Below are 13,144 nucleotides of genomic sequence, written 5' to 3' on the forward strand. Positions count from 1 at the left end.
TAAATATATTTTAATATAATATAAAATAAATTTAATCAAACAATAATTTTAATAAAAATTAAAACTATTATGTATGATTTTTATATTTTACAGTTTGTCTTGTTGGCAACATTTAGTTAAGCTATAAATATTATAATCAATAAAAATAAAATAATTTTTTTATTTAAATTAATTTCTTTTTTATGATTATTATATTGTCTTAAATATATAATAAAATTTTAAATTTATTTTTAAAAAATATACTAATAAGTTATAAAATAAAAATAAACAAAATAGTGTAAATAAAAAGATGAGAAAAAGTAAAAGTAATTTTATTTTAATTTTTAAAACATAATCAGTTTTTACATTCAGTTAAAATAAATATAAGACAAAAAATTATATAATCTTTGATATATAATAAAAGTAACTTGCTTTAAAAAAAAATTAAGAAATTTATAGAAATTGGAGAAGTAAAATCCGGTTTCATGGTGGAAAGCAGAAAGATAGAAATGATTAGGTAAACGAATTTAAATTTAAAATAAGCTCATTTTTAAAAAATGTCAAAATACCACTTTACTTTAAAATTGAAAGATTTATATACATACCACTTTATACCATCTTATTTATATATCTAATACCTAAAACTTGAGTATTATATACGTAACACTTTATGTTATTTTAATATCAAATATGACACTCATATTTTATTTCTGTCTCTTATTTATTTTATTTATATTTTATTTGAAAGTGAATTATAAATAATATATATAATATTAACATTTTAATGGTTAGATATGTAAATAGAATAACACAATCTCCCTTAATTTAGGGGGGATTTAATGTTTGGTTACGCGGTCTCACTCCGAAAAGCCTTATTATATTCCTTCCCTCCACTCTGTAGAAGCTATCGGGCAAATCATGGACAACCCTCAATCCTCTTGCAACGGCGACGCTGACGATCAATGGTCCGATGCACTCGACCGCCTCCCCTCTCCTCCTCCACCCGCCATGACTGCCGCTGCCGCCGCAAAGCCCCATTCCCCTTCTTTTTTCCCTCCTCCGCCTCCGCTGCTATCGGCATCTACGCTTCGCCCTACCTCACCGCTTGAACCAAAGGAAACAGATCAAGATCATCAATCTGATTCTCCTGCCGCCGGAGATCCTCCGGTGTACACCTCCTCCTCCTCCGGCGAGGAACCCTCGGCCCCTAAGAAACAAAAGCCCCTTTCCTCCTTCGCAGATGACGCCCAATGCCTCCCCCCTCCCCTTCCAGCTTCTTCCGCCGCCGCCAAGAAACAGAAGAAGAAGAGCAACAACGTATGGTCTAAATCTACTTCTCGCAAAGGTAAGAAAAAGGGCAAGCTGAATTCGACCCCTCAAGCACCAGAAGATACTGTTCTCATCACCCCCATTGCTCGCTTTCCCGACAAATCTGACGACTCTCCGAACGCCACAATCTGCCTCTCCCGTGTTTACAAGGCGGAGAAGGTCGAGCTAAGCGAAGATCGCCTCTCCGCCATGAGCACTAAGGGATATAGGATGGTTCGCGCGACGCGTGGGATTGTTGATGGCGCTTGGTACTTTGAGATCAGGGTTATTAGGCTCGGCGAGTCCGGGCACACGAGGCTTGGGTGGACGGCGGAGAACGGGGATCTTCAGGCACCTGTCGGGTATGACGGCAATAGCTATGGGTATAGGGATATTGATGGTTGTAAGGTTCACAAGGCGTTGAGGGAGGAGTATGGCAAACAAGGCTATTCTGAGGGAGATGTAATTGGTTTCTACATAAGTCTTCCCGAGGGAGAGCACTATGCGCCGAAACCTCCCAATTTTGTGTGGTACAAGGGGCAGAGGTACATGTATTCTGCCACTGGCAAGGACGAGCCTCCAAAAGTTGTTCCTGGTGAGTGGCTCTTCTTCCTCCCTATTGAGGATTCCTAGGTCTTGTTTTTTTTTTTTTTTTTTTTTTTTTTTTTTTTTTTTTGTTGCTTTTGATTGTAGCTTCATTCTGTATAATGTGTTGATTTCTATTTAGCTTGTATATTTCCAGTTTAGTTTTATTTCCCTGCCTATCTTTGATAGCATTAATTCCTTCAGAGGTAGGCTTCTTTTTGAATGCATACTGTGATATTGTTGGCTTCGTTTCTTTTTCTGCAAACTTTGAAGCTTGCTTAAATTTTTGTTGTTGTGGAAAACTCCAAGCTTGAGTAATTTCTATATCCCTGCAGTTACTGTTTAGTGTTTGATCAAACGTTAGTATGTTTCTTACTTTCTTTCCAACCTTCCAGTTTCACTGTTTTTTTTTTTTGCCAGTTGTTCGTTCATCAAATTTGAACAAACATTCGAAATATGTTGGTGATACTAGAATTTTTGAAACGCTACTCTTCCGGCCTTTAGTGGCTCGAATAATTATTTTGATAACCATTGCTGTATTTGAGCAGTAGGAGGTGAGGATTAATGAATTGCTAACTGCCGAATTTGTTGGCACCTTTTTTCCTTTCCATCAAGCCGTATTAATGAACAACTTGTCAGGAGTCATCTCTAGTAATCCCTTCACTCACACGCTACTATCCTTTGAACTCCTCTTAAACATTGATGTGAAACGTATGGCTACAACACTACATGACCACCCATAAGGGTATAAAGGGAAAAACAACAATATAAAATAAACTAGTACAAAAACATATAAATAAATAACTAAAAAATCGTAGCCGTTGATCTCCGATGTCCTCATCAAACATCTATGCCAGTATGTCTCGTCTCCACTGCATTAGGCATTTATGTTAAAATTTGTGCCAGTAAATTTCCTTGGAATTACAATAGCAAGGAAGTGGGGTATTAATTAGCTGAATATCTCTCCATATGAGTTCTTTAAGAGAATAATCATAGGATCTAATGTGTTAAGCAATGGAATTTATTATCCATAAGCTTACACACCAAGAAAAAAGAGGTGATTAAACTTGAGGGTTTAAGTTGATCATGCTGCATTTTAATCTTTTATGTAGCATTTTATGTTCATACGAGGCTAGTCAGATATGAAAACATGAGTTATGTAGAGTTTAAAATAGGGTAATTACATGTGTGGGTTAACCATTCAAAAACGATTTTAATGCTGTGCGTACAATCCATTTTAAAATGCTCAGCATACAAAAGTGATGGAGAGTTTGAAATGTGATCATTATAGGATTGGCTTGACCACTTGTAAATAAGTCCATGCGCATGCCTTTTCTTCAAATGTTTTCCGCGACTCCGTGTGCATGCAGGCATATGACGTTATGCTTATGTGTGTGGATTGGGTTGAGTTGAGAGTCAGTGGTGGTGGTGCTGGTTGTTGTTGTTGAGCTAGGTCAATTATTGCATTGTAAGATGAACATTTCTTTTGGTTGGAGGCTAATAGTTCTTGCTTTTGTTTCCAATAATTGCAACTTGATAGTTGGCAGGATATCCCTGTATTCTTATGCTATGTGTGTATGGGTGCACATGGCTGGGGGTTGAGCGAGGGCAATTATTGTATTGCAGGATAAGGATTTCTTTTGGTTTGTGGCTAATATTGTTGTTAGTGTTTTGTTTCCAAAATTTAGGTAGGATGCCTTTGTATTCTGATGTTGCTAGTGTAATACAAGAACTCATGGGCAGAATCAAGACAAATATATTTCTGCTCATAAGCAAAAGGTGATTTAAGTGATGAGTAATATGAAAAGATTAATTTAATTTTTGGCGACCATGCATTAAATTTGACAAATAAATTCTCAGCAACATTAATGTGTAATAATAGACGTTAGCGACTCAATAGCAACCACTCTCTTTGGTAACCATGCAGCTTGCTTTTCTACTGTTGTCATGATTCACAGGAGAAAACCTAGAACTTTGTTGGCATCATGTACTTCAACTCACAAAAATATAGATAGGACTTGGATATAATTTTGTTTTATTGTCTTTATTCATTCTTTGTTGAAAGATTAAATCTTTACAATGCTTTCTCCTTGGAAAAATGGAGTTGAGTTGAAATTTAATTTAATTTTATTAGAAATAAATATGATTGATGTCTAGCAATTTAATAGCCTTTAGGGTTTGCTTTATGAATCCTCTTTTTTGATTCATTCCTCTTAATTATTGCTTGAGGTGTGAAACATATTATTTGCAAATTGTTCTAAACAACACTAGTCAGTCCATTCTAGGATATGCCTTAGCTGAAGGATTCTCATGGAGTAATCTTCATGGGATAAGTCAAGAAAAGAGGTCCAGAAGAAAAGTGTCCATGAAAACGATTCATGAAAGCCCTCCATATATAACTAGAGATCAAATTTATTTTTGTTCTGGGCGCATAAGCACTCTTTCATTCATCTCCTCTTATCTTCCTCTCGCTCTTTTTCAATTTGTATCCCCATGTTCATCCTCTTCGACTTCCTCTTCTTTTCTCTCATGGATTGGGAGAGGGAGTTGGAAGAAGTTTCGAATGGAGGCGATGCAATACATCTTGAAAAGAGGCTGTTTGAAAAGGGTCAATATAGGAGGAAATGAATTACCTTGCAATATGCATGTGCAGGACATAAATAAGAAAAAAAGGGTGCGAACAACTTCTATTTATGCCAACTTCGGTCTATTTCTTTTCCTTCTTAAACCTCTGGCATTAATTTTATCTAATCCTTAATTGGTGTATTTTTTACTGTTAATTTTCTGTACATATTAGAAGGGGTGCATTTTACGAGAATTTTGAGTCATGTAAGAAAACTTATGGCATAAATAAAACGCTACTTAGGATGTAAAAACTCTTCTTCTTCCCCATCTATTTTGGTAATTGATTTTTGATCCACTGTGAGATCTGAAACCCGTTCAAGGAAGGTTCACGCTTTGTTTGGCCTTGAGACTTCTTGTATCTTTTGATGAATCTTTTCAACTTTTTCTTCTTCTTTGTTATCTTTCCTAACTTTTTCTTGCTCGTGTTTTGTCAAATTGGTATTAAGTCAAAGTTTTTGGTTCATTTAATATGCAAGATTGCTACACCTTTAGGGTGTTGCTTCCTTTCATCATCATTTGATTTCTTATTCCTCAATTAGTTCTCTTATTTTCCTTTTTCCATCTACCCGAAGAATTTTGTTTTACCATGAGAAGCCAAGTCATTTCAGATTCCACAATTCCATTATTCGTGGGGTTACTGTTCATTATGAACAGTAATTTGTCGCCAATGACCATTGATTTCAGCCATAAGATTTTCTTCTTCCTCATCTGACTCCACTCTTTTGAATCCATAAAACCAATCTGACCCCATATAATTAGCCATATTCAAATTAAAACTTTATGGGGTTGTTTGGTAGAATCTAGGATTTCATTTAAGTAGGATTTCATAAATCCTTCAAATCCGGATTTGCGACATCCTGGGGGGGTTAAATCCTGAAAATTGTTTGGTAACATTCATGATAAATCTAGTTAAATTATGTGTGACTGTTTGGCTATGCAAGTCAGGATTTAAGGCAGTTAAAAGAAAAACAGCTGGAAATGTTCGGACTTCCTCCTCTCGCGCGAATAAGAAGTTAAATCTGCCAAATCGGTGGATTTGCGAAATCCGGGATTTACCGCAAAAAGTGGTCTTTTTCCGTCAACCTCGGCTTTCATTTGCCGTGAGATTTGGATTTGCATTTTAGGCCATTTGGCTGGATTTTGCCCAAATCCGTTCTAAATCCGCATACCAAACCGCCCCTATATCATAGTCCTAGAAAACCTACATGCATATTTTCACTTTTACTCGTCAGAGTATAATGCTTTAAAGTAGGGGAGTTAATGCGGACATAAATTCTATTTTTTTTCTCTTTTTCTTGGATTGTAATGTTATTTTCTATTAATTTTTTGCTATTTTGTATGGATTATTGTAGTCATTATCATTAAGGTTTTTAGGAATTTATTAATAATATATTTGCAATTTGTTAGTTTGATGTTAGTAATTTGCATGATGAAGATTCTTTCATCTATGCTTGGATTTGATCTTTCATCAGGAGTAGGCTTGAAACCCATTTTGGATGGATTCTCTCTTTGTTCAGATGTGAGGTTTGCTTGTTTTATTACTTTTATTAATCTTTTCAATTTTCTCTTATTGTTATCGTCAGTCTTAGCATTTTTCATGCTTTTCTTACATCAAATGTGTTTATTCTAATGGTTTTATAAAATGTTATTTTTATTATTTTTATTGAGTGCTGCGTGAAGTGTGAAACTACATTTTTTTTTTTTCATGTTTTTTTTTTAGGTTTTTGTTATGGTATCTTTGATTTGCTTTTGTTTCCTTTGTTTATCCTTCTATATTAATTCTATCCACTTGCCTCAATAGTTTTATCGCATGCCTACACTATACATGGCCAAACTAGCTGACTTCTTTTTTTTTTACTTTTATCTTCAATTGGTACTACTTTTATCTTTTTTTCAGATAAATCACTTCCTTATAATACCTTTAGAGACATGCTGCACAAATACAAACAAAGGAACATAGACATGTCATGGATATGGAACACGTCAAGTTTTAAGAAAAGATAGTACATGAATATGTATATAGATAATGATTGGATATGATATCATATATATATCTTTAAAATGATTAAAAAAGAAATATTAACTTCACTTGATTTATAATAGATTTTTTTGGCAAGGTATGAAAAATAATATGAATAACATCATATCCTCCTGATGTTCATACTATTAAATAATGAACAATAAATCCTTCATATATATATATAAATATAATTTTAACATTAAAGTCTTATATAGAAAAAACAAAAAAACTTCCAATGAATAGTAGCATTGATGATATGATCCTTTAATGTACATTTAGAAATCTTGGATCTATTCCCCTTCAAAAAATAACTTCCCAAAAAAATGATACTTGTGTCCCAACTTGTTGTCATCTTGCAGTGTAGAATCCACATATTGGAATTTTTTTTATTTCAATACATAAAATATTTTTTGTGTCCAACATGTGTTCGTTTTGTTGTTGTTGATGTGTTCTTTTTGTGTCCCAATTGTGTCCGTTTCTATATTGCAGAACTGAATAGTAAAATCTCAATTCTGCTGAAATTGAAAATTGGGATCTTAAGATAATTATTATTTTTGTAAATATATAATAAGAAATATGAAACAATATGATTTTGACTGTAAACAATATTCCTGAATCAATTATGATAAAATTGAAACAAATTTTCAAGGATTTATAATAAATATATATCTATTGAAATTTAAGCATGAAAATAGTTTGTAAAATGTCTGGCACAAAATTTGATGAAAATGGCACCAAATTTTCTCGCAACTTTCGCCAACAATATTTAATATATTTTAGGATATAAAAATAATTTTGGTTGCATTTTTAGGTTTTTTTTAAATGGATTTGGACAATTGCAAGTAAAAATTGATAATTTGATTTTTGTTCTATGTCTTCTGTGATTTCAAAAACCAAGTCAGTTCTTAGGCTAGTGTTCATCATCCTTAATACTTCATAAATATTCTAACTAAATTGAAAATATTGAAAATCTAGAACATCCTAAACAAAGTTATGCCTTCAGAATTCTCTTGAACTTGACACCGTCTTCTTGGGGTGCCCTCACTGCTACAATAAGCTTGTCCACAAAATCATCCAAACTCCTTCCTGGCCTCACCACTGCTTGCATCAATTTCACCACCAATGATTTCTTCCACATCCTTACCTCTTCCTCATCCTTACCTTCAAGGTTTCTAGTATTTAGAGAGAGAGCTGGATTTATCCTACTCGTTAATACATGTCACACTAAAAAGAACTAAACAAGGCCACATGATGTTGTTATGGTCACCACTTCGAATTCACATGCAGTGGCTTCACAGTTTAATTTTTTTTAATTGTCTTAGTATTATGCTTTATTGCTGTGTAGCTGTGTATTTATTATCTGCTTTGCTATTGGTTGTTCAAGTTATCCATGTGATCGTTATTTTATCATCTTTTTCAACACTTTTCTTGCCACCTTTCTTGTCTTGGTTAAACATTTTGTTCAAATATATTATTCGATGTAAGCCAGTAGAAGATAAGATTAGAGACAGTCGCCTTAGATAGTTTGGTCACAAAAAACGGCGGCCTTCTGACGACCCGGTTAGGAGAGTAGAAGTATTAGATTTGACTTATGTTAAGAAAAGTAGAGGCAGACCTAAAAAGACTTGGTTAGAAAATATTAGGAATGACCTTTCTTTATTAGCTTTAAATGAGAATTTGACTTTTAATAAGACACAATAGAGAAAAATGATTCATGTAGCCAACCCCACGTAGTGGGATAAAGACTTGATGTTGTTGTTGTTGTTGTTGTGAATGCAAAATTTAAACATGGTAAGAATGTGCTGATTTGCTCCTAACTCTCTTTTTTTTTTAAATAAGAAAAGTATCTCTTTGCTAAAGCCCCGTTCTTCTCCGCAATGGGATAATGCCTGCCTAAGGTATTTGTGACAAGACCATTGATGATGATGATATTGATGGCAACGATGCTCTAATGGATCTTTGATTTTTTTTGTACGGTTCTCTGAAGCTTGGGGTAATCTTCTATCAAGCTTCCTGTTCAGTGGAGTTGGATGGCTGTAGGCTCATTTTAATTCAGGTTTTGTATGAATACCTAGTCTTCAATATTATTTATTGTCCTTGCATGCATTTGCTGCAGGTAACTTGCTGTTAGAAATTTTGCTGTGTTAACATTGGATTGATTGGACTTTTTTCCATTAGTAATTCCTATGGTTTCCAGATATTTATCAATCATATATTCCATTTTGGTTGGTTGGGATCTATCATTTGAGCAGATTTTTATTTTCCCCCTGGAAATAACACTAATTTGGTTGACTTGTTCTTATCTAATCATCGTTGAATGCAATAATCTTAGGTTCGTTTGGAAAAGCTTTTGACAACTTTTTTTCTCCTTCCGTTCTTTTTATATTTTTTTTTTCTCCAGTGACCACTAATCATTTGGCCTCCAGATATTATTCGTCATCCACATAGAATAATTAATCCCATATAAGAATAGGCTACATCTCTATCTTTGATGAATGGAATCCTCTATTGGATTGCATGCACTATTATCAATGAACCTAGGAATTCTGGGATTCTAGGATTTGATGTCATTAATGAGGAGTTCAAGTTTATGCCTCTTCCTTTGAAAGATATGATCGAATTTGCAAACAGAAGCTTAATTGATATGAGAAGAAATTTAGGCCTTTCAATTATTGATAGAGAGCTATCTGGGGATTGACGTGTTGGAAGACTATGAGAATGTTTAATGGGAGATATATTCTGTCAAATGCTTTAATGGATTTGATGGTATTAATTGTAAGTTTTGAGTATTGGGTTGATAGTATTGCTCTCTACATCAATAAGAAGGAAATGGTGGTTCTTTTTTATGGTCCTTATTTATATATGGTTCACTTTGATCTATAAGTTAGGAAATACTACACAATGCAAGTCCTATATCCTCATAATCTTATGTCACACATTTGCTTTTTATAGTCACATAACCATTTGTTTCTACACTCAAAGTTATATTCTCTTCTAATGTTTTTTTTTTTTTTTAATTTTATTTTCTAGGTAAATGAACTTAGGAACTCTCTCTCTCTCTCTCTCTCTCTCTCTAAACACTTAGTTTCTTTTGGGATAATTTTATGACTATTTTGCTTCTCAGATAATTGCCATAATTTTTTGTTTGCTCATTATTTTTTTGCTTATTAAAAAAAAGCACTAAAAAAATGTTTTATGCAAAAACTTTACAAAATAGTAAGAAAGTTGTCTCAAATGAAGCCTTAGTAGCCTCTCATACTTCGTTTGGGACGACATTCTAGTTGCTTCTTAAAACAACTTATTAGTAAAAAAAATTAAAATTTTAATATTAGAAAGTTACTTTAAGAAGCAACAAAAAAAGTTATCTCAAACAAAGCCTCTAAACTTTCTTCATTGTTTCATATTATAATCTTGATCTGATTTTTCCCATTGCTTTGAAAAGCATCTCCCAAACTCACACACAGGAAAGGCACATAACTTTTATTTCTTTGTTATTATCATTGATACGCCATCAAAAAATTATCTTGATTGGGCACGAATCTCGAAGCAAAATCAAGTTGGAAACTTCCGAAATTAAAATTGGAACCATCTGAACTCTGATTTCAGCAAACTTACAGTCGAACTGAGCGTCTCGGAAATACAAACCCAACGACACCAAAATCGACTCAATCTAGGTCCAAATGGATCCAAATCTGGGGTCCGAAGCGCTGTTGGAGGGTTCGAACCACAATTTGGATTACCAAATGGTTTGCAAACATGGCATGTTTATAGTCAAATCGAGCGGTTCGACGAGACGAATCAAATGAGCCCAAGATCACTGAATTCCGACATCACTAAGGCATACAAATGTCCATCAAATGGTCCATAATCAAGGGATTCAACATTGGCCGTCCATCCAACCACTCCTCATTTACCCTTGATCTCTCACTTATTTACGGTCCATGCCACTCCATAAATCTATAAATAGACCCCTCCTTTCCCTTGAAAGGGGGATAGAAGCAAGAGAGCAAGTGAGAGATCAGAGATCGTTCTTGCCTCCTCGCTCCTCCTCAACCACCGCCTGAGTTTCACCGGACCACCGCCTGATCTCGTTACTTCGTCGGACCACCACTCAAGGCCCTCACCTTTGCTGGACCACCACTCAAGTCTCTCACCTTCATCCGACCACCACTAGAGGCCCTCACCTCTACCGGACTACCACCTGAGGCCCGGACTTCTACCGAACCACCACATGAGGCCCGAAAATCCGTCGGACCACCACCTAAGGCCCGAACTTCCACCGGACCACCACCTGAGGCCGGGACTTCCACCGGACCACCACCTGAGGCCGGGACTTCTCCCGGCTCACCACCTGAGGCCCGAACATTTGTTGGACCACCACCTAAGGCCCGAACTTCTGCCAGACCACCGCCTAAGGTCCGAACTTCCGCCGGACTACCAACTGAGGCCCGGACTTCCGCTGGACCACAACCTGAGGCATGGACTTCTGTCGGATAACCACATGAGGTCCGGACTTCCGTCGGACCAACACATAAGGCCCAAACTTTTGCCAGACCACCACCTAACGCTCGAAGTTCTTCTGAACTATCACTTGAGTCCCGAACTTCTGCTGGACCACCACCTGAGTCCCGGACTTTCGCCGGACCACCATCTGAGGTCCGAACTTTCGCTGGACTACCACTTGAGGCTCGGACTTCCGTCGGACCACCACATGAGACCCATACTTTCGTCGGACCACCACCTGAGGCCCGGACTTCTGTCGGACAACCACATGACACCCGGACTTCTGTCGAACCACCACCTGAGGCCCGAGCTTCTGTCCGGCCACCACCTGATGCCTATAATTCTACCAGAGTATCGCCCTACTACAACGATCTTTTGGACCCCTGTCTACTGCCGACTACAGACCTTCCGACCTACATCGCTAGACAACAGTCTTTCTGACCTCGGTCTCCTGCATACTACAGTCCTTTCGACCTACATCGTCGGACAATAGTCTTTCTGACCCTAGTTTCCTGCCTACTACGGTCTTTCCAACCTCTATCCTATCAACTATGGTCCTGCCGACCAACAAGCATGTCTATGTTAATTATTGTAACTCCCATCATGTAATGCGCTCTATATGATGTACATTTGTGACATCAAGCCAAGATCTTCTCCTTAAGAAGTGTCTCATTTGTAATCAACTGCAAATACTAGTAGATTCATTCAAACTGGGCCATGCCCCTTGATTTTCCCCCCTTTTCAGGGGTTTCCACGTAAAAACTCTGGTGTCTCTTATGAATACTACACATTCTCTCTTATCTGATTGCATGTTGGATCTTCGTATAACGCTAAGACACTAAACTAAATATTTCTCTACTGCCTCGAATACTCCAGGACACAACAATCATCATTAATTTTATCCTAATTATTAAGAATTATTTTGAGAGTTTTACATACAAACCACAAAATTCTTATATATTAGCAAATCTAGCACCTTAATCATTATATTTATTTTTGCAATATCCTATTATATAAATCACATTAAAATTTATGCATGAAAAAAAAAAAAACTTTAGATGAATTATTGTTACTGACATTATAGATATGATTTAGAGATTAACATGTTATATAAATAAATATAAAATTTTAAATATTATATAGATAAATATAAAAAACTTTAATGGTAGGTAAATCTCCCTTTATTTATTTATTTATTTTTGATAGCGTCGCAAATTCCAAAGATAAATATGTAAAATTGACCTTCAGTTGCAATCATAATTATGTAGGCTGAAAGCTGAGTCTGAACCACTTATGGATAATATTCGAGGTTGAAATATGATGGAGATGTTGACTTATGGCTTAATTTCTTACTTTTTTTAAGGAAATGATGAATGATATTTTGATCAAATTTTTAAGACATTAAATTCTTTGAATATATTTTAATAGCCTATTTGGGATTTTTGCAGTATTTTATAAAGTTGATTATTAAGTTAAAAGAGCACATTAGCTACTATGGTTGCAAAAAACTAATTTTTACTACAAAATTTTTGAAAAGTAGTGAATGAAATTGTGGTTGTTATCTGAAAAAACAAAGCAGTTAGAAAGCTGTTCCAAATAGACTTTAAGATGAGTATAATACATAAATAATTAATATTTCATAAATCTTAAAGCAGATCTAAAGGCCTCAATCGAGCTCCATTGTGACTAATTTATGATCATAATATTTTGACATGTTTTTTTTTTTTTTTTATTTGCGACTTCTACTTCGACTCTCTTGCGCCTTTTAGCTAAGGCCTCACTTGGTTGTTTCAAGAATGAGAACATTTTGAAAATCTATTAAATTATATAAATATATCATTTAGTCCAATGTAATTAAATTAACATATTAAGTTCAAATATCATAAATTTCTCAAAAAAAATAATGATTTTATTCTTCCCATTCAAAATTGATAAAAATTAAATCTTTAATTTTTTAAATCATATTTCATAAATAAATCCATCCAAAAGAACCTTAAAAAAACCTAAATATTTATAACTCAATATTTGAAACCAAAGCCTGCATAGAAGCTAAAAAAAAAAAAGACTGCATAGAAGCTAGAAAAATAAATTAAAAAAAATAACAATAAATTTTTCAGTAGATTT

The 13,144-nt window shown here is 34.9% G+C and overlaps 1 protein-coding gene across 1 annotated transcript; it reads left to right on the forward strand.

Annotated features, from left to right (window-relative positions):
• The first annotated feature begins 822 nt into the window (after positions 1-822).
• On the forward strand, positions 823-1,935 carry LOC110093645 (protein TRAUCO). The gene has a single exon (XM_020818594.2). The coding sequence runs from the start codon at positions 898-900 to the stop codon at positions 1,918-1,920; it is 1,023 nt and encodes a 340-aa protein (XP_020674253.1). The 5' UTR covers positions 823-897; the 3' UTR covers positions 1,921-1,935.
• The last annotated feature ends 11,209 nt before the right edge of the window (positions 1,936-13,144 follow it).

This window comes from Dendrobium catenatum, unplaced genomic scaffold, assembly GCF_001605985.2.
Source record: "Dendrobium catenatum unplaced genomic scaffold, ASM160598v2 fragScaff_scaffold_1520, whole genome shotgun sequence".
In the NCBI taxonomy this organism is placed as follows: domain Eukaryota; kingdom Viridiplantae; phylum Streptophyta; class Magnoliopsida; order Asparagales; family Orchidaceae; genus Dendrobium; species Dendrobium catenatum.